A 17,921-nucleotide genomic window follows, 5' to 3' on the forward strand; every position below is an offset into this window, starting at 1 on the left:
AGGCGTTTGCTAATAAAGATGACTCATTTCAAATTATAGATATTGTTCTCAGTTTCTTTTATCCTATTTCATTTTATTATTTTCATTTTATTTATTTTTCGCTGATTAATTTTCGGCTGTAGCAAGAAAGGAAAGAATCCGGATTGGGATCCATCTTGGCGTAAGATTTGCCGTAAAGGGTAAAGACTGGTGGCCACCCATCCCGTTCAGCTAATAACGAGAAGGGGAAAAACACCAATTGGGTGGTGGGATCCTATTGGAAAACGTCCTGACCCTAATACTAATTTAGGAAGTACGTAGTCCTGGCCCGGGGGCCTATTACTACGAACACTGCAAGAAGTTATAGGGACATGTACTATAGCAAAACTACCCAATTTCTATCTATCTAATCCTACTAGAGCATTTCTAACGTTAAGCTTGGGGTATAGCAGACTGGGTATGGAGTACTACCGCAGACTACAGTAAGTAGTACTTCACCTAGGAGACTGTGGAGACATTCAGAGGTGGGGCTCAAGATACGCAGTACTCACGGACCTTTTTTACACAATAAGTACATGATGGGAAAAGTGGATCGGTGCATCTTGGCTGCCCTTTTTTGCTGCCAATGAAGACAATAGCTTAACCGTTGGAGAAGTCTGGAACGCTAGGGTAAAATTCCAGGTTCCCAGCTGGCACTGGCACCCATGATTCATTCATCTCCAGCCAACTGCCCTACTCGGACAATACCCTCTATTCTAGTGGTATGCCGAGATTTTTGCCTTCTCCGGCCTTACCGGCCAATCAGCCCTTATGTAGCCATACGGTGCGAGTAATTTTCTTTTGCGACACCTAGAATGGTGGGGCCCTGGAGAGATGATCATCGAATCTCTTTGCAACATTATGCTTACAAAAACCAAAAGAACTGTCTTATATGACGTCCAATGGCCTTAGGGTAGTGAAGCTTGGCTTCCTCTTTAATCTAGCACACGAGACCTGTAAACTGGTGCTGCCTGTAGTCTAGTCACGGCGACTGGTATATAAATCAGCCTTCGTGTGCGATGGTTGAGGATACATCAAGTTGATCTCTCTACATCAGGAATTCCTTGCGAGGCACCAGGCTTAAGAAAAGCCGTGGATCTACCATGCCGGCCCATCTTCACGCTCACCCACATGGCGGCACCCCTCTGGCTGCTAATCATGAAGCTGAGAGTCCCTCGGATACAGTATCCTCTCCTCGGGTGTACTTGTCTCACGACGATGAAGATGCCATCGCGGAGATCCGTCGGACCTTGACTGAGATTAGCCATCATAGCCCCCAACAAGGTTATCCTGAGCCACATTCTTCCTTTGACAAGTTTTTAGAAGCAGAGTTGCAAGCCGGCCGGAAAAAGTCGAATCTCGGAGTTTGCTTTCAGTCGCTATCAACTTGGGGGGATGGGGAAGAGCACACCGATGTCAAGACCTTAGGAACGGCACTGTGGCGCACATTGACATTCCAAGATGTCTATGAGTGGACTATTCAGCCCTGGCTTTCTAGGAAGGAACCACAGAGCGGACGTCCGTTGATTCGCGATTTCTCAGGCGCCGTTCGAAGTGGTGAGATCATGCTGTAAGTACACCTACGTCTGTACAGCAATGTACCGAGAAAGATGTTCTCAGACTCACGACTCGTCAGGGTGCTGGGACGACCAGGAGCTGGTTGCTCGACATTTCTTCGAACAATCGCCGGCCATCACTCTTCGTTCCTCGGAGTAACAGGGTCTTTGGACTACTCTGGTCTCAGCCTAGAAGAGGTTAAAAAGCACTATCGTGGCCAAGTGGCCTATGTACCAGAGGACGATGTACATTTCCCTACACTCACGGTGCAGCAGACGCTGGAGTTTGCACTCCAGAGTAAGACACCCCAGAGATACCAAGACCGGATTTCTCGTTACCTTGAGATCTATGGCCGCGTGTTCGGTATGTCCCATACGATGAATACATTGGTCGGTAACGAATACATTCGGGGTGTTTCTGGTGGAGAACGCAAGCGTATCTCAATTATCGAGTCCCTCGCAACGGATTCTTCTGTTTCATGTTGGGATAATTCCACCAGGGGGCTTGACGCGTCATCCGCTTTGGACTATGCTCGAAGTCTCCGAATCATGACAGATACATGCGGTAAGGCTACGCTAATGACACTGTATCAAGCATCAGACGCCATTTACGACCTGGTTGATAAGGTTCTTTTGATTGACGAAGGGCGCATGCTCTACCAAGGCCCAGCTCAGGAAGCAAAGCGTTACTTTGAAGACTTGGGTTACGCGTGCGCTGAGATGCAGACAACCTCGGACTTCTTAACGAGCATAACAGTGCCTGAGAGACGCAGGTTCCGACCGGGTTGGGAGACCCGAGCCCCCAAGGGACCCATTGAGCTGGAGGAAACATTCCGCAAAAGCCCAGCCTATCAGAAGGTCCAGTATGATGTACAGCACTATGAGGATCAACGCCTTGGCGGAAAAAGTGTCCGGTGCTCGCAGACTGATTCGGACGATGGCAGTCTGGAAGACTTCAAGAAGGCCATACAGACAGACAAGTCCCGTTTTGTCTCTCCTGAATCCCCGTATACGATCTCCGTATTCCGACAGGTGGTGCTTTGTGCAAAGCGACAGCTGTGGCAGATCCGGGGACATATGTCTCCTTTGTATATCAAGATCATATCGTCTGTTGTCTATGGGTTGCTGGTTGGTTCCATGTTCTATAACCAGCCGCAGACTACTGCAGGGATGTACTCTCGGGGAGGAGTCATTTTCTACTCCTCCATCCTGCTCGCGTGGCTCCAGATGTCCGAATTGGAAGAAGCAATGCAAGGGCGGGATATTCTCAGCCGTCAAAAGAAGTTTGCGTTTGTTCGACCCAGTGCTGTATGTTTGGCCAGAGTCATCACCGATTTTCTCATAGCGGCGGTGATCACGTTTCTGTATTTGATCGTGGTCTACTTTTTGTCTGGCTTGAGGTCCGATGTAGGTTGCTCTTCTGTGTCTAGTATGGAAACTCTCACTAACTCTCTGACCAGGCCGGGGCTTTTTGGATTGATTTCTTATTTATCTATCTATGTACCATCTGTTTAACGGCTCAGTTCCGATTGTTTGCCGCGGCATCTTCTAACTTTGAAGTTGCTTTGCGGTACTGTGGCGTATCTGTACTGTTCTGCATAGTTTTTGGTGGCTATGTCCTCTCAGTAGACAGGATGATAAAAGACGTTCCTTGGGTTGGTTGGATAGCGGTAAGAAGTCCAGAAGGATCCCAGATTGTGCTCGAGGCTCATTCCACTCTGTAGTATACTACACCAGCTCTTTACACTTACGAGGCAATGATGGCAGCGGAATTTCACAATTCCAATTTCACTTGCGCACCCGAATCTGTTGTCCCTTCGGGTGCCAACTATACCGATATTGCATATCAGACTTGCGGCTATGCGGGAAGCCAGATCGGAAGGACTATCGTGAACGGCGACGACTACTTAGCAGCCCAATACGGCTTTTCTTTTGGTCATGTCTGGCGCAATTTTGGAATATTGTGTCTCTTCACCGTGGTCTACATCATCTGTACTTGCTGGCTAAGTGAAATCATGGAATGGGAGCCGGACAGTGCGGGCCCCATACAGTATAAGAAATCGCGGCGAAATTCAAGACGAACTCACAGGGAAGGATTGGATGAAGAAAGCAACCCTGTCCACCGCGATGTAACGCTCCCTGATCCCGCAAACAGTTTTGAGAAGTCCGGCCAAGCCATCACCGGAACAATGTCTACATTTACTTGGGATAATTTGGAGCTGTCTCTCCAAGTTGGGAAGGAGACACGAAAGCTGCTGAATGGAGTGAGTGGCTACTGCAAGCCCGGAACCCTGACAGCTCTGGTTGGTGCCTCTGGAGCGGGAAAATCAACGCGTAAGGCTTTGTTTACTCGCTTCCAATCCATGTTCCCCTGCTAACGACTACAGTATTGACTGCCCTGACTCGGCGACCAACTTCTGGGAAGTTGACGGGCACAATGTACGTCGACGGACAGGCTGTTGATGAGTCATTTAACCGTCAGATCGGGTACTGCCAGCAAATGGATATTCACGATGAGAGCAGCACTGTTCGCGAGGCGCTTGAATTTTCAGCGCTGCTGCGCCAGAACCCGGAGGTGCCTGATACAGAAAAACTCGCGTATGTAAACACAGTCATTGAGACACTTGACTTGCTCGAGTTGCAGAATGCCCTCATCGGATCTTTAGATATCGAAAAGAAGAAACGTGTCACTATTGGAGTGGAGCTTTGTGCGAGGCCTGAGTTGCTACTCTTCCTGGATGAGCCGACCAGTGGACTTGATAGCCAGGGTGCTTCTAGCATTGTTGCTTTGCTGAGACGGTTGGCAGACCAGGGACTGGCTATTCTTTGTACCATTCACCAGGCAAACCAACAGCAATTCGAGGAGTTTGATCGGGTTTTGGCTCTCAGTCCTGGTGGACGTACCTATTACTTTGGGGAAGTAGGGGAGTCCGGCTGTTCGATCTTTGAATATTTCTCGAAGAATGGGTACAAGCCGGAGAATGTGACCAATGCAGCAGACTACTTGATCGAAGTTGTCGTTGGGGGCATGAAAGAGACCACGCACCAAGTCAACTGGGCTGACGTATGGAACCGATCCGCGGAAGCCGATATGGTCAAGAAAGACATATGCGACATCCGGAGTACAGGAGTTCAGGCCGATGTCTCTCGAGATGCAAAGAAACTCCCCAAGCCGCCACTTCACCGCCAGGTGGGCCTCTTAACCAAACGTACTTTGCGGCAGTACTGGCGAAGCCCGGAATATCCCTACTCCCGGCTCTATGCGTCGTTCCTACACGCTCTGATTAACGGTCTCACTTATCTGCAGATTGGGAATAGCTCAACCGATCTGCAATCTAAGGCCTTCTCATGCTTCTTGGTTCTGATGTTGGTACCTGAGTTCATCAACGCCATATCCATGCGGTTTATCATGAATCGCGATATATGGAAGGCACGCGAAGGTCCTAGCGGCGTCTATGGATGGGTTGCATTTTGTACAGCCCAAATCGTATCTGAGATCCCGTACGCCGTTATCAGCGCCGTGATATTCTATGTACTCTATTATTTCATTGTCGGACTCCCCCTGGGCTTTGCAGCCGGGTATAGTTTCTTGATGTTCTTCTTGTTCTTCCTGTTTGCCACGTCTTGGGGCCAATGGATTGCAGCGCTGAGGTGAGCATGCGTACAACTGGGATAATTAACGGTAGATTCCGTGCTGACAGATGGCCACAGCGCTGACTCTATGGTGGCTGCGACCCTTATGCCATTCTTCATCATCATGTGCGAGCTGTTCAACGGTATCCTCCAGCCCCACGAGAACATGCCCGTGTTCTGGAAATACACCATGTACTATGCCACACCCTTCACTTATTGGATTGGAGGTGTCCTAACGGCTGTCCTGCGTGGTATGCCCGTCATCTGCGACAGCAGTGAATTAACAATTTTTGAAAGCCCGCCAAACATGACTTGTGGAGAGTATGCAGGCCCGTGGCTTGCAGAGCACGGCGTAGGCTACCTTTCCAACCCAGATGACACAAGCAAATGCGGATATTGCAAGTATAGCTATGGGGATGATGTAAGTGGTCCTTTTTTTTTCTTTTCTTTTTTTTTCCTCTTCGCGACATTCTTTGGGTGGAAGACAATAATGGTCGATTCAATATAATTGTCAAACTAACGATACTGCCTAGTATCTGTCTGGCATTGGCTTAGACTCGTCGAAGATTTGGCCATACTTCGGCATTTTCTTGGCATTCGTGGTCTCGAACTATTTGATGGTCTATGTTCTTGTATATGTGCGATCTGTGATGAAGCCTTTCTGGGGGCGTAAATAAGGTATTTGACGAGTTTTATCTGTTTATATTGATACAGTGAAGTATATAAACATAATACCAAACCGTGGAAGAGGCTAGAGCCTCCTGGTATAAATACTGAGACCTTGCTACGAAGCCATAGGGTTTGCCATGGATCATCATGATTCATCGGCCAGGGTACCTAGTTGTATTACATACATTTATTTAAGAACGCGAGTATTCACCTATCCCGAGTATTAGGAAAGGAGTGAGCAGGGATGCCAAAAACTTCCTATAGGCTCTGAGCAAAGGTATCATCACATCGCCTGGGGGACATTACGAACTAGGAGAACATGGAATCAATCCATGAGATCCATGTTAGTATTCCAGATCAGGCATCTGTCTTTAAACTGCCTCAGGTTGGATGAGACCGGAAGCCGGCGATAATTACTTGAGTGGGATTCCCCGAGCTGCTTATCTCCGGATTTGGCCCAAAAGCGTAAGGCCGAAGGTGGATTTTGCTCCGATCGTGACTTCATAATAGATGATCATGCCATCGGAAAGAAAGGTTTCTTCTTGGTTACTATTATTATAGCATAATCATTAATCTGATAATGTGGGTTGGATTTGACACCGACTACCACTTTTCTCTCTGTTAGGTGCCGATATCTTAACGTATACCCCTCCGCAATACTGAGATATCTCTTGCTTGAACCAACAAATGTTTACGCGATAGACTCCCACCGCCAATATGTACGAAGATCGCGAATCAGGAAATCATAACGAACTAACGTCAACATCACCGGACTCGATTTTAGTACCCCGACGGCGCCGACCGGCTCTTTCTTGTACCGTTTGCAGACGCCGCAAGCTCAAATGCGATCGAGCCTTACCGTGCTCGCAGTGCGTCAAGTCGAAGACCCCCGACCTCTGCGTTTACTCCGGACCTGTGTCGGGCCAGCCGTTGGAAACTCGACCGATTCGCACCGTTTCCGACCGGGCCAATGTGCCCAGTAATCACACCAGTCCAGCCCATAGTGGGCTTTACGTCTTCGACTCGAGGCACCAGTCTACAAACCGAATCACCAAGCCCAAAGGACGCCCTGAGGAAGTGCAAGAACTCCGACATCGCGTGCAGGTGTTGGAAAGTGCATTGTCCAGAGCCGGGTCGATCCAAACGCCGGACAGTTCGGCGTGCGAATCTGTGTCAGACTACGGGCCCCGGATAACTTCGGATTCTTTGCTTCTCAGTGAGGACGTCAAGTATCTACCAGGGCGAGCATGTTTTCGGGGGAAAAATGGGAAGACCAGATATTGTGGACGTTGTCATTCGGCACTATCTTTTTCATTTGTAAGTGGCTACGAGTCGCGCAATATTCTCGTACTAAACAACTACAGTTCAAAGACGTGGCCTCCTACTTTCAAGACCGACGCATGCAGAAGAAGTCGAAAAGCCCGGAATATCTCAAATTGAAAAAGTTCAGGGGCGAAATGCTATCCCGGGAGAAGCAAGATCATCAGAGGGCATACCGTGAGAAGGCTTTCACACTGGAAGAGATGCTCCCGCATCGGAGAGTCGCCGATGAGTTAGTCAACTTGTATTTGTCCACCTTTGAAACGACATATCGAATCTTGCACGTTCCGACATTTCTCAAGCAATATGAGACATATTGGGCTGGTACTGAAACTACTGATCCGGCCTTTATTGCCAAACTTCTGGCGGTGATGGCTGCCAGCAGCTGCTTCTTTAGTCCAACAACGAGGCTCAATGAGAAAGACACTTTGCATAGTGCGGCAGGAGGGTGGATTATGGCAGTTCAATCTTGGATCTCGTCCATTAACGTTAGCTCAACGATTGACTTCAACATGCTGCAGATCCAGTGTATCTTGATCCTCGCACGCCAGGCTGACGCCACAGATGGGGATGTTGTCTGGATCTCATCAGGCTCTTTGATCCGCTCGGCCATGATGATAGGGTTGCACCGGAACCCCGCGCGCTTTCCAAAGATGACTAGGTTTTGGGCTGAGATGCGTCGTCGTCTGTGGGCTACCATCTTGGAGCTCGATCTACAGTCAGCCTTGGACGGAGGTATGCCTCCTTCAATCGACTTAGATGAATATGATTGTGACCCACCATCAAACTATGACGATGAAGACTTGACGGAAGATCTGACAGAGGACGTTATCCCGAAGGATGCAGCGATGATAACACGCAGTAGTTTCCAGGTTCTGCTGTCGCGGTCGTTGCCGTTGCGTGTTCGGGTAGCAAAGTCAGTCAATAGTTTGAAATTCGCTTTGTCTTATGACGAGGCATTGCGCCTGAGCGAACAACTGGTTCAGTACCGGGATAATGCCTTGGCCCTGTTCCCTGATAACGCATCCACATCCATTTCTACTGAGAGCCTGCAATTCACGAGGTCGTTCTTAGTGTTCATCATGGTCCGGTTTTTACTTGTTCTTCACCGTCCATTCTCTCTCAGTGTGCAATTGTCGCCCAAATTTTCCTATTCACGAAAGATCTGTCTCGAGTCATCTCTGGAAATGCTTTCTCAGTTGGATGCTCCCGCTGTTAGCCTCCCAGAGGCACAGGCATGTCCACATCTAGGACAGCTCAGTGGCGGGATGTTTCGCGACGAATTTTTCCACGCTGCGATCACCGTCTGTGTGGAGGTTTCCCTCCAAGCTAGCGAATTCTCGTCATCAAAACAGCCTCCGGGCCAGCATAGCTCACTAAGTTCGCTGAATGACTTGGTGCGGTCCCAGCAGGATGTCTTAGTCCGGGCCGTAGAACATACGCTGGACACCTTTGGCAGCCGAATTTCGCCAAGGGGGAAAGGGTGCAAGGCATTTATTTTCCTTGCAATGGCTCTCGCATCCGTCAAAGCGCGCCTGAATGGAGAGGATGCCTTAAGGAAGGTCGAACAGGTTGCTGCAAAATCCATCAAGGACTGTGAACGGCTGATTCGGGGGAAAGCATGGACCGATATCCGAAGAGAAGAAGGACCCGTTGTGGTAAATATATTATTATGTCTCATGCGCTGGCTCCTGCTAATTCAGATATAGCCGGATACCTTAACACCTAGCTTGAACTCTGCGGCTCCTGAGATACCGTTTGATCCTGCGTTGGTTCCCTACGAGTCAGCCTCTGTTTCCGTAAGGATATCCTCACCCTATACTCTACCTACGTTGTTGGACTAACAGTTAGCGACCAGCCACTCGACTTTGGTAACCTGTTTGACTCGGCTGATTACGGATTTCCGGAATTATGGAATATAGACTTTTTCACAGGACTTTGAATGTTCTCGTGAACGCACATAAATGGTTTACTTGTTAGTTGACGCACGTGCGCTGGACGCTTGATGAGTCATCGATGTCACTGGCCCGCTTTTAGCATTGTTGTTGTTGTTGTTTTGTTGTTGTTGTTAAAAGGGCCACTCTTCTTCCCTACCTACCCTAAATCATACTAGATACCCCTCCGAAACCAAACTTTGATAGAAGAGAAGTTGTATATGTTCAGCATGTCGTGAGTGTGGAATGCTCTGCATTAATATGTGTCACTGCAAGTTCGCTTCAATGTTAACACCAACAGGACCGTCCTGACCACTCTTGGTCTTCGGGCTGCTCCCGGGGAACAGGCCTCCAACCATGCCGTGGCCTATCTGCTGGTAAACTGGCTCATCTCATTTGGCGTATTTAGCACGCGGCGGGAGAAGTTGAAGCTCGGTATCGATCACAACCAGGCCCCTCGTGAAGACCTTGCCAAATTTGGAGAGGCAGCTGTACAATCAGGCAAGATCACACGGCAAACCTTGAATCGGCTCAAGCGGCAGGAAGCCATTATGGCCAATTCAGCGGAGCATTACCCGCTATTTGTAGCTGCAAGTATGGTCCTTGCCCAACATGGTGATTTGACCGAGATACATACTGATCTGCTTAGTCCTTGTCGCTCTTCACGCGGGTGTGTCCAATGATATTATTAACCGCATTGGACTATGGTATGCGGTGTCGCGGCTGGCGTTCGGGCTCTGCTATAAGCACATTGAGTCTCTCAAACTGAGCTTTGTTCGTTCGTTCTTTTGGTGGTCGGGCAATATTTGCTGCTTCACCGGTTTCTGGTTTGCCTCGAAGAAACTGTGATCGTACTCAATTTCAGAAATCTTCGTCTTCAATTACTAAGACAACCTTTCCGCCATTACCAGCCCGAGGGTACGTATGAACATATGTATGTATCTTGAATCTTTCCCTCGGCGCCATCAAGGACCAAGGACCAAAGATTATTGGGAATCACAATGCAGATCTGTTGACCATTTTCGGATAAGTGGAGGTCAATACGAGCTTTTTGAACTTTTCATTGAGCCCAGGAAATTAGATCACTTTTGGATTGTGGGGCTGTGATATGTTGAAGGAAATGATCTTCTGTGGATATGGGGCGCTGGTCTGACCAAAATACAGAATAGAACTTCCGATATCCGTCGGCTCCATGTTGTAATTATTTGCCTAGTTAGGATTTACAATGGTACCTGAATCGTCCCGTGAAGGTGCTTGAGATACGCAGCCAGGCGTCTTCGGTTTTATTTTGTTAAGATCATTTCTACTTATTTTCATACTCATATTGATATTTAGTTGTCTTTATAGTGTCTCCACTCTCCTTTCTCCTTGCTCTTGGTTGGTTGGTTAGACGTATTCGCTGACAACGGTCATTTCATAGTAATCGCCCTGGTTGCCAAAGCCATCCCCCTCGACGAAAAATGATAGAAGGCCACAAATCAACAAATTAACGGCGTTGGGATACAAAGCTTGATTTCCCCATAATGCCGAGTGATCTCACGCTCAGGCTGGTACTTCATTTGCAACAAGTGTGGAATGAAGAATATCCGATTGGTGGAAGTATAAAATCCCTCCCACCCGGCGAAACTCTGGCTAGTCCAGAGCTCCATAAGAAGCTATACCCCAGAACCCCAGATATCTCGACATCACATTGGGATTATATTCCCCCGCGATGTGGGGAAGCATTCGATGGCACGATAATCCCAGAGGTGGATCCTGATATCCTGGACACAGATGAAGTCAGAAATGGAGTTATCCTACAGGCGGAGAAACTTCTCGTTGGGTTCCTTGAGATGTGATTTGCTTGGTAATTTGGGTGATAAAAGCGATTGACATAATGAGTCGTATAAAAGGGGCCTGTCTCCGGACATCAAGGGTGTACAACCGCTGAGCTCTACGGATCAAATCAATTAGCAGCAGTATGAAGTTCTTCCTTGCAACTCTCTTCGTGAGCGCCGTGAGCAGCATCGCGGTTGACCAGCTTATCCCTGGAGCACAGATCATCTCTGAGAGCGACACAAGGGGTTTAGAGCGTGTTGGTGGCCACCATGACAAGTATCATGACCGTCGCACAATAACTATTCGACCTTCCCGGAACGATACCGATGATGTATCGGCGGACTTCCTTTGGGGTATCAAGCATGCTAACCACGGGGGACGACTTCTTCTCAAGAAAGGGGAGAAGTATGTGATTGGTAGAAAACTTGACCTGACCTTCTTAGAAGATATTGAGGTGCAACTGGATGGAGAATTGAAGGTATGTATTCTTGGTGTCTGAAGCGATGTTTTATAACAAGCCCGCTGATGTAACAGTTCACGGATGATGTCTCCTACTGGCAAGAGAACAATTTCTATTATGATTTCCAGAAATCCATTGCGTTTTGGCGGTGGGGTGGGAAGGACATCAAGATCTTTGGAACTGGCTTGTTGAACGGAAACGGCCAGAGATGGTACAACGAGTTTGCAGGGCAGGAAATTCTGGTACAATACTTGAATATCATAGATATCAAGTGACCTTGCTAATGAATGATATTAGAATCCCGACAATGACTACTATCGTCCAATCCTCTTCCTGACCGAAAACGCAACCCGGATTTCTGTTGAAGGCATCACGCAACTGAACTCACCTTGCTGGACCAATTTTTTCATCCAGTCAAAAGACGTCTCATTCGATGACGTTTACATCCATGCATTTTCTACGAATAAATCGGTGGGCCTCTCTTTCTCTTTCTCTCTCTCTCTCTTTCCCCCCCCCCTCCCCCCCCACCCTCATCCTGTTTACTAACCGGCAAAGTAGGCCTTACCTAAAAATAGCGACGGCTTCGATTCGCTTAATGTTGACGGGCTGAAGGTCAAAAATACGCGGGTCGACGTTGGAGATGATTGCTTCTCGCCCAAGCCAAACACCACCAACATCTTCGTGCAGAACCTGTGGTGCAATAACACCCATGGGGTTAGCATGGGCAGCATCGGACAGTATCCAGGGGTAATGGACATTATTGAGCACGCGTACATTGAGAATGTGACCTTGTTGAATGGGCAGGTAAGTCTGGCTTGAAGATGGAACCTGGTGCGATGTCATTACTAATAATGATAGAACGGTGCGCGTCTTAAAGCGTGGGCTGGCCAGGACGTGGGCTACGGTCGAATCAACAACATCACGTACAAAAACATCCGCATTGAGAATACTGACGCCCCAGTCGTCCTTGATCAATGTTATTTCGATATTGAGGAAGCGGAATGTGCCCAGTACCCCTCCCAGGTGAATGTGACCAACATTCTCTTCGAGAATATCTCTGGCACATCGTCCGGGAAGAATGGAAAGGTGGTGGCCGACCTTGTGTGTTCGCCAAATGCGGTGTGCTCGGACATTCAATTGAAGAACATTGATCTGACTAGTCCTTCCGGAAGCCCACCGGAGATTGTCTGTGAAGGGGTCCAAGGAGACATTGGGGTAGAATGTCAGGCTTCAGCCGACTGAAGTGTAGACTAGCCATACGAAGAATATGGATTTCGGACCAAGTAGTGTCAATGATCAGACATCTTTCTCTTCTACCTTGGCCTTTTGCTCTCTCTCTCTCCCTTTCCCTAATTAAGGTCGTTCCACCCTCTCATCCCCACGTTAATGTCGCTATTGCCCTTCCCTGGTGGGTGGTTGTTCCCGCAAGGGACGTGTCTCGCACTTCGATAAATTCTTTTTAAACGTCCATACGATACCTACCACGTATAGAAAAGAAAAACTGCTAGGGCCAATGGCAATGACAGTAAAGCATCTTCGTTATTAGTTGTTTATTAATTATTGCAATTGGTCGGTTATGGGTGAGGACCTTGTGCTCGTCGTGAATACAGGTACCTTGCAAGACGTTTTTCAGGGCGCGGATGGAGTACCTTTGGAGTCGGGATGGAGACCTTACCTCATAGACCAATCGCAGGCACGATTATAAATTATATCTCTATGTATAGCTGTGAACCTTGGGGGTGAGAATGTATATACCAGTATATAAATATTCGTACATAGGATCTGGTGATTGAGAGTCTTCTCCTTCTTTTAATTCTTATCTCTTTTTTTGGTGACTTTGGTCCTATGCTACGAGACTTACTCAATAACCTACCAGAATGACGATCAACTCAGGCGCAGAAACCCTCGCCTTTCCTGTGCCCAACAACAACATCAATGGAGCCAAGGGATGTCGACAACTTCCGGTCACACTTCTTTCGGGGTTTCTGGTACGAGGAGCATCTATAACCCCCTTACATGTCGCAAGGAAGAGGCTAATGATAGGGTAAAACAGGGTAGCGGAAAGACAACCCTCCTGGAACATATTCTACAGTCGGACCATGGATTTAAGATTGCTGTCGTTGTTAATGACATGAGCAGGTACGCCCTTGACACAGTATCACAATGGAGAAACCCTACCACGAAGGGCACATTAACCCATTCTAATGAACGTATAGTTTAAACATAGACGCAACCCTCATCAAAAACCACCACGTGTCCCAAACAAAGGAAAACCTCATTCAACTACAGAATGGATGTATCTGCTGCACATTACGCGGAGACCTGCTCGAAGAACTAGCCCGACTTACGAAGCAGGACGATGTGCAGTATGTCGTGATTGAGAGCACAGGGATTAGCGAGCCAATGCAGGTCGCAGAGACTTTCACAGCGGAATTCAGCGCTGCAATGCTAGAGGCAGACGTTGCTGACGAAGAGGGGAAGAAAATCCTCAACCAGATGTATGTATTTCCCACATCCTCCATGTGTACAATCAACGATGAGTTGGACTAACCAAGCAACAGTGTCGAATTAGGAGGCCTGCATAAACTCGCCAAACTTGACACAACCGTTACCGTCATTGACGCCTTTAACCTCCTGACCAATTTTGATACAGCGGAATTTCTCTCTGATCGTTATGGCGGACAGGTTATTCCTGAAGACGAAAGGACCATTTCTGATCTGATGGTGGATCAGATCGAATTCGCGGACGTCATTATCATCAACAAGATTGAAACGGTTGACGAGAAGACTCGCGAGAGGATCAGGTCTCTTCTAAAGCTCCTCAACCCAGACGCCAAGGTGCTTGAAACAAGCTATTCAAAGGTCAATGTCAATGAGATATTGGATACGGGAAGGTTCAACTTTCTCAAAGCGGCATCGGGTGCCGGGTGGTTGAGGAGTTTGCACGAGATGACCAAGAGGGAAACCGGCAATGGGGAAAGGCTGGCTCCTGTTCCCGAGACCATTGAGTATGAGGCTTGCTAACCCCTTTCCTTCCCATCCATCAAGACTAATAACCAAGCAGGTACGGCATCAACAATTTCGTCTACAAAGCTCGCCGCCCATTTCATCCGCGGCGACTTTTCAGTTTGATACATGACAAATTCATTGTCCTCCAGAATGTCGAAACACAAGAAGATGATGGAAGCGAGGAGGAAGATGACGGAAATGAAGTTGAGGACGAGGACGAGGACGAGGAGGACGAAGATGATAAAATGGAAGATTTCCCCCAGCCAGATCCCCAGGAAATTCTCTCAAACAAACGCTCCCACCCGGTCTTCCGTCCCATTTTACGCTCCAAAGGTTTTTTCTGGCTTGCCACTCGCCCGTATCAATTTGGCGAATGGAGCCAAGCCGGTGGCATGCTCACCATTGGGTGTGGTGGACCTTGGTTTGCCGAGGTACCAGACGAGGCATGGCCGGAAGATGCAGATGTGAGGAAGTCCATTGAGGACGATTTTCATGGGCCATGGGGAGACCGGCGACAAGAAATCGTGTTCATTGGGGAAGGAATTGAAACGAGTGCCATTACGGACTTGCTAAACGAATGCTTGTTGAACGATGAGGAGATGAAAATGTGGGAAGGCATTATGAAGAAGAAGAGATTATCTAAAGACGAGAAGCAGGAAAAGATGATGCAGGCGTGGGAAGATGGATGGGAGGAATGGCCTCCCTTGGAGGAGGAAGAGGATGAGCCTGAGCAGGAAAAAGGAAAGCATCGCATCAGTGAGCACTTAGGGCATGGACATTCTCATAATCATAACCACCCCCACAGAAGGGGGATAAAAGCATAGATACAAATAACGTTAAGATGCAGCTCAGCCGCCTTATACAACCTTGGAAACAACCCGTATATCGTAACATATCATCAACACATTACAAGAAAAGCATATCACCACTCATCCACCCTACTCATCCTCAAATGCATCCCCTCCACTGGCTTAGTTGTCACAGCACCTGCGATATGAATTTTCTGCTTAGGGTTCTGCATCTCGAAACGGAAACGGCCGACGACACCAGCGACTGCACAACGCAATTCAGCTCGGGCGAAATCCTTTCCAATACATGAGCGCTGTCCGTGGAGAAAAGTGATCTGTGCAAAGTTTGTCGACGCTCCGCCATTGTTGTTGGTAACAAGCTGGCCATTCTTGTCAGTGTCGATCCAGCGATCGGGCCTGAACTCGTCACCATCATTGCCCCAGAACTCTGGGCTGCGGTTAATGGCGTACGGGCACAGAAGGATGCGGGTCCCCCTGGGGATGTGTTTGCCAGCTACCACACTGTCCCGAACAGCTTCGCGTATAGTCATGGGGACGGTTGGATACAGACGGAGGACTTCCTGACACACACCGTTGAGGAGTGGAAGAGTCTCGAGGTCGCTCCAGGTGATAGGATGATTGCCGGATGGGATACGTTCACGGATTTCGGCACGAAGGCGTTCCTGAACATCCGGATACAGAGTGAGGAGATAGCAGGCCCAGGTTAAGGCACTCGCAGTCGTTTCATGCTGTAGGCCGTGTTAGTTTCACGTGGCATTGTGCTCAAGATAGGGACAGGCATACCCCAGCAGCTAAGAAGGTCAGCATTTGGTCGATCAACTCGTCATCTGTGAAATCGCCACCCAACATCATAGTACCAAGGATGTCGGCCTCAAGCTCCTTGGCCGTTGCCCTTGTAGCTGTGATGGATGCTCGCTTTTCATGGACAATGTCTCTGCACAGATCACGGAGAAACCCGGTCTCATCATTGATCACTTTGTTTAAGCGCCAGGGGATGTGACGTGCAAACCATTGTGGCAGAGCAAAGTTGACGGCTAAGAAGGCCATCTTCTCCTTGGTCGGTTCCAATATAGCCAGGAAACTGTCAGCCACTTTATTCTCGGGATTGTGCAGGGAGCGGAAGTCTCGACCCATGGCGGCCGGCCCGATAATATCTAGTGTAAGCCGACTAATATGGTGTCAGTCATGTATACTCGTCACGATGTCTGACCGTATGAATACCTTGCCCAGACACTCAACTCAACCTTTCCTTCTCCGCTGTCCGCATAAGTGCCATCCATCGGATTCTGTTTTATCTCTTTCTCCAGTTCATCCAGCAAGAGCCCAGTCTTCTCCCACATCAATGAATACAGTGCTCTGATGTTCTTAACATTGAAAGATGGGGTCAGAGCGCGGCGCTGCTTTTTGTGCGCACTACCCTCTGACAGAATGAGTCCGAACCCTATAATACGGGCGAGGAAGTTGCGTGCTCGCCATGGCTTTTCAAAATCGTAGGTGTTGGTGCTCATAATGTCGAGCAAGGCCTGGTGATTGGTAGCTAGGAGGTAGCTACGATTGACAATATCACGGAAATGGATTAGGCCTTCATTGGGAACAGTCTTCATCCACTCCAGCGGCAGACGGCCACGGGGATCATCGAAAACAATACGGGCATTGTTGAGATTGCCCTATCTCCGTTAGCTACTTGTCTCAAGACATGGTGATGAGCGGTGAGAGCTACCGAGATGGTTGGAAGATGGCGCAACGGGGTGATAAAATAAGGATAGATCAAGGTGTTCCAGATGGTTACGAGCACAAGATTGACTGCCACTGAGCTCAACGTAACAGTACGGAAGGTGAGATCCACGAAGACTGTGCGCTGCAGCAGGAAACCTTCGAGGAGAGAAAGGGTAATGAGGACCAGCATCCAGTCCATGGTGGAGGGTAAATCCGTTAACCGACGGTGGAAAGACAGCCAGCTCAGGAGCCCAACAATCTGGGGTAAGGGGGAAGAATATATCGATGTGTCCACTTACTGATGAAAGCTAACGCTTCTAAATTAAATGGCCCCACGGATCGACGTGTTGACCTCGGTTGGAGGGGCACATGATAACGCGAGTGCCTCATGTCTACTATAGTAAGAATTACTATTGACTATAAGCCATGGGCCGAAGTGGATGCCGAGTGAATAGGACCAAGCGATTTTTATGTTGAGGCTTCAAGTCATGTCTGAAAGTTATGAATAGAGGACCCATAGCCCTAATTCTGCGACCCCGCTGTGTGCGTCATGACCCCCTCAGAGTCGTTCCGGGGTTCCACCATAGCTATAGCCAACTTAACTGACAATTGTACTTGAACTCTAGAAAAACATAAGCGATAGGCTTTGGTCCTAGAAAAGAGCTGCTGAATTCAACTTCCAAGTCATGCCTCACGCAGGATGCAGGATGCATACGACATGGGAAGATGATCCTATGATCGCCCACGTGGGGAGCTACAAAAGCCCCTACTCCATCCATGTGAACCCCAACAATGATGTGCAGAACAATCGATATGGTACGTAGTCAGGTAGGGTAAACTTCGCGAACATGGTTCGGTGCCGATTTTGCTTGCAGCTCAGTCATTCTTCGGTGATTTCTTGTTCTCCACTTGGGACGGATCGGCATTCGCAACCCTTGCCCGATGGGGCAAAAATCGTCACACCAAAAAAGAAAGCCCT

General features: G+C 48.4%; 4 protein-coding genes across 4 annotated transcripts; 3 read left to right on the plus strand and 1 right to left on the minus strand.

The window, feature by feature from the left end:
* Positions 1-1,121: 1,121 nt before the first annotated feature.
* Positions 1,122-9,979, plus strand: BDV38DRAFT_267419 (uncharacterized protein; the record flags this gene model as incomplete). The annotated part of the gene is made up of 11 exons (XM_032056585.1): positions 1,122-1,588; positions 1,655-2,882; positions 3,299-3,908; positions 3,962-5,225; positions 5,286-5,628; positions 5,741-5,827; positions 6,579-7,193; positions 7,241-8,854; positions 8,906-8,979; positions 9,432-9,724; positions 9,780-9,979. 11 exons carry the CDS (start codon positions 1,122-1,124, stop codon positions 9,977-9,979), a joined length of 6,795 nt encoding a protein of 2,264 aa, XP_031918803.1.
* Positions 9,980-11,090: 1,111 nt separating this feature from the next.
* Positions 11,091-12,650, plus strand: pgxB (putative extracellular exo-polygalacturonase; the record flags this gene model as incomplete). Its single annotated transcript, XM_032058515.1, has 5 exons — positions 11,091-11,426; positions 11,483-11,650; positions 11,706-11,879; positions 11,967-12,212; positions 12,267-12,650. The coding sequence occupies 5 exons, from the start codon at positions 11,091-11,093 to the stop codon at positions 12,648-12,650; spliced, it is 1,308 nt and encodes a 435-aa protein (XP_031918804.1).
* A 635-nt stretch (positions 12,651-13,285) lies between these two features.
* On the plus strand, positions 13,286-15,241 carry BDV38DRAFT_277561 (CobW domain protein; the record flags this gene model as incomplete). Its single annotated transcript, XM_032058516.1, has 5 exons — positions 13,286-13,396; positions 13,462-13,563; positions 13,698-13,906; positions 13,970-14,416; positions 14,473-15,241. 5 exons carry the CDS (start codon positions 13,286-13,288, stop codon positions 15,239-15,241), a joined length of 1,638 nt encoding a protein of 545 aa, XP_031918805.1.
* Positions 15,242-15,339: 98 nt separating this feature from the next.
* Positions 15,340-17,141, minus strand: BDV38DRAFT_277562 (cytochrome P450; the record flags this gene model as incomplete). The annotated part of the gene is made up of 4 exons (XM_032058517.1): positions 15,340-15,954; positions 16,010-16,394; positions 16,448-16,893; positions 16,947-17,141. 4 exons carry the CDS (start codon positions 17,139-17,141, stop codon positions 15,340-15,342), a joined length of 1,641 nt encoding a protein of 546 aa, XP_031918806.1.
* Positions 17,142-17,921: the final 780 nt, after the last annotated feature.

This window comes from Aspergillus pseudotamarii, assembly GCF_009193445.1.
Source record: "Aspergillus pseudotamarii strain CBS 117625 unplaced genomic scaffold BDV38scaffold_3, whole genome shotgun sequence".
Classification (NCBI taxonomy): Eukaryota; Fungi; Ascomycota; class Eurotiomycetes; order Eurotiales; family Aspergillaceae; genus Aspergillus; species Aspergillus pseudotamarii.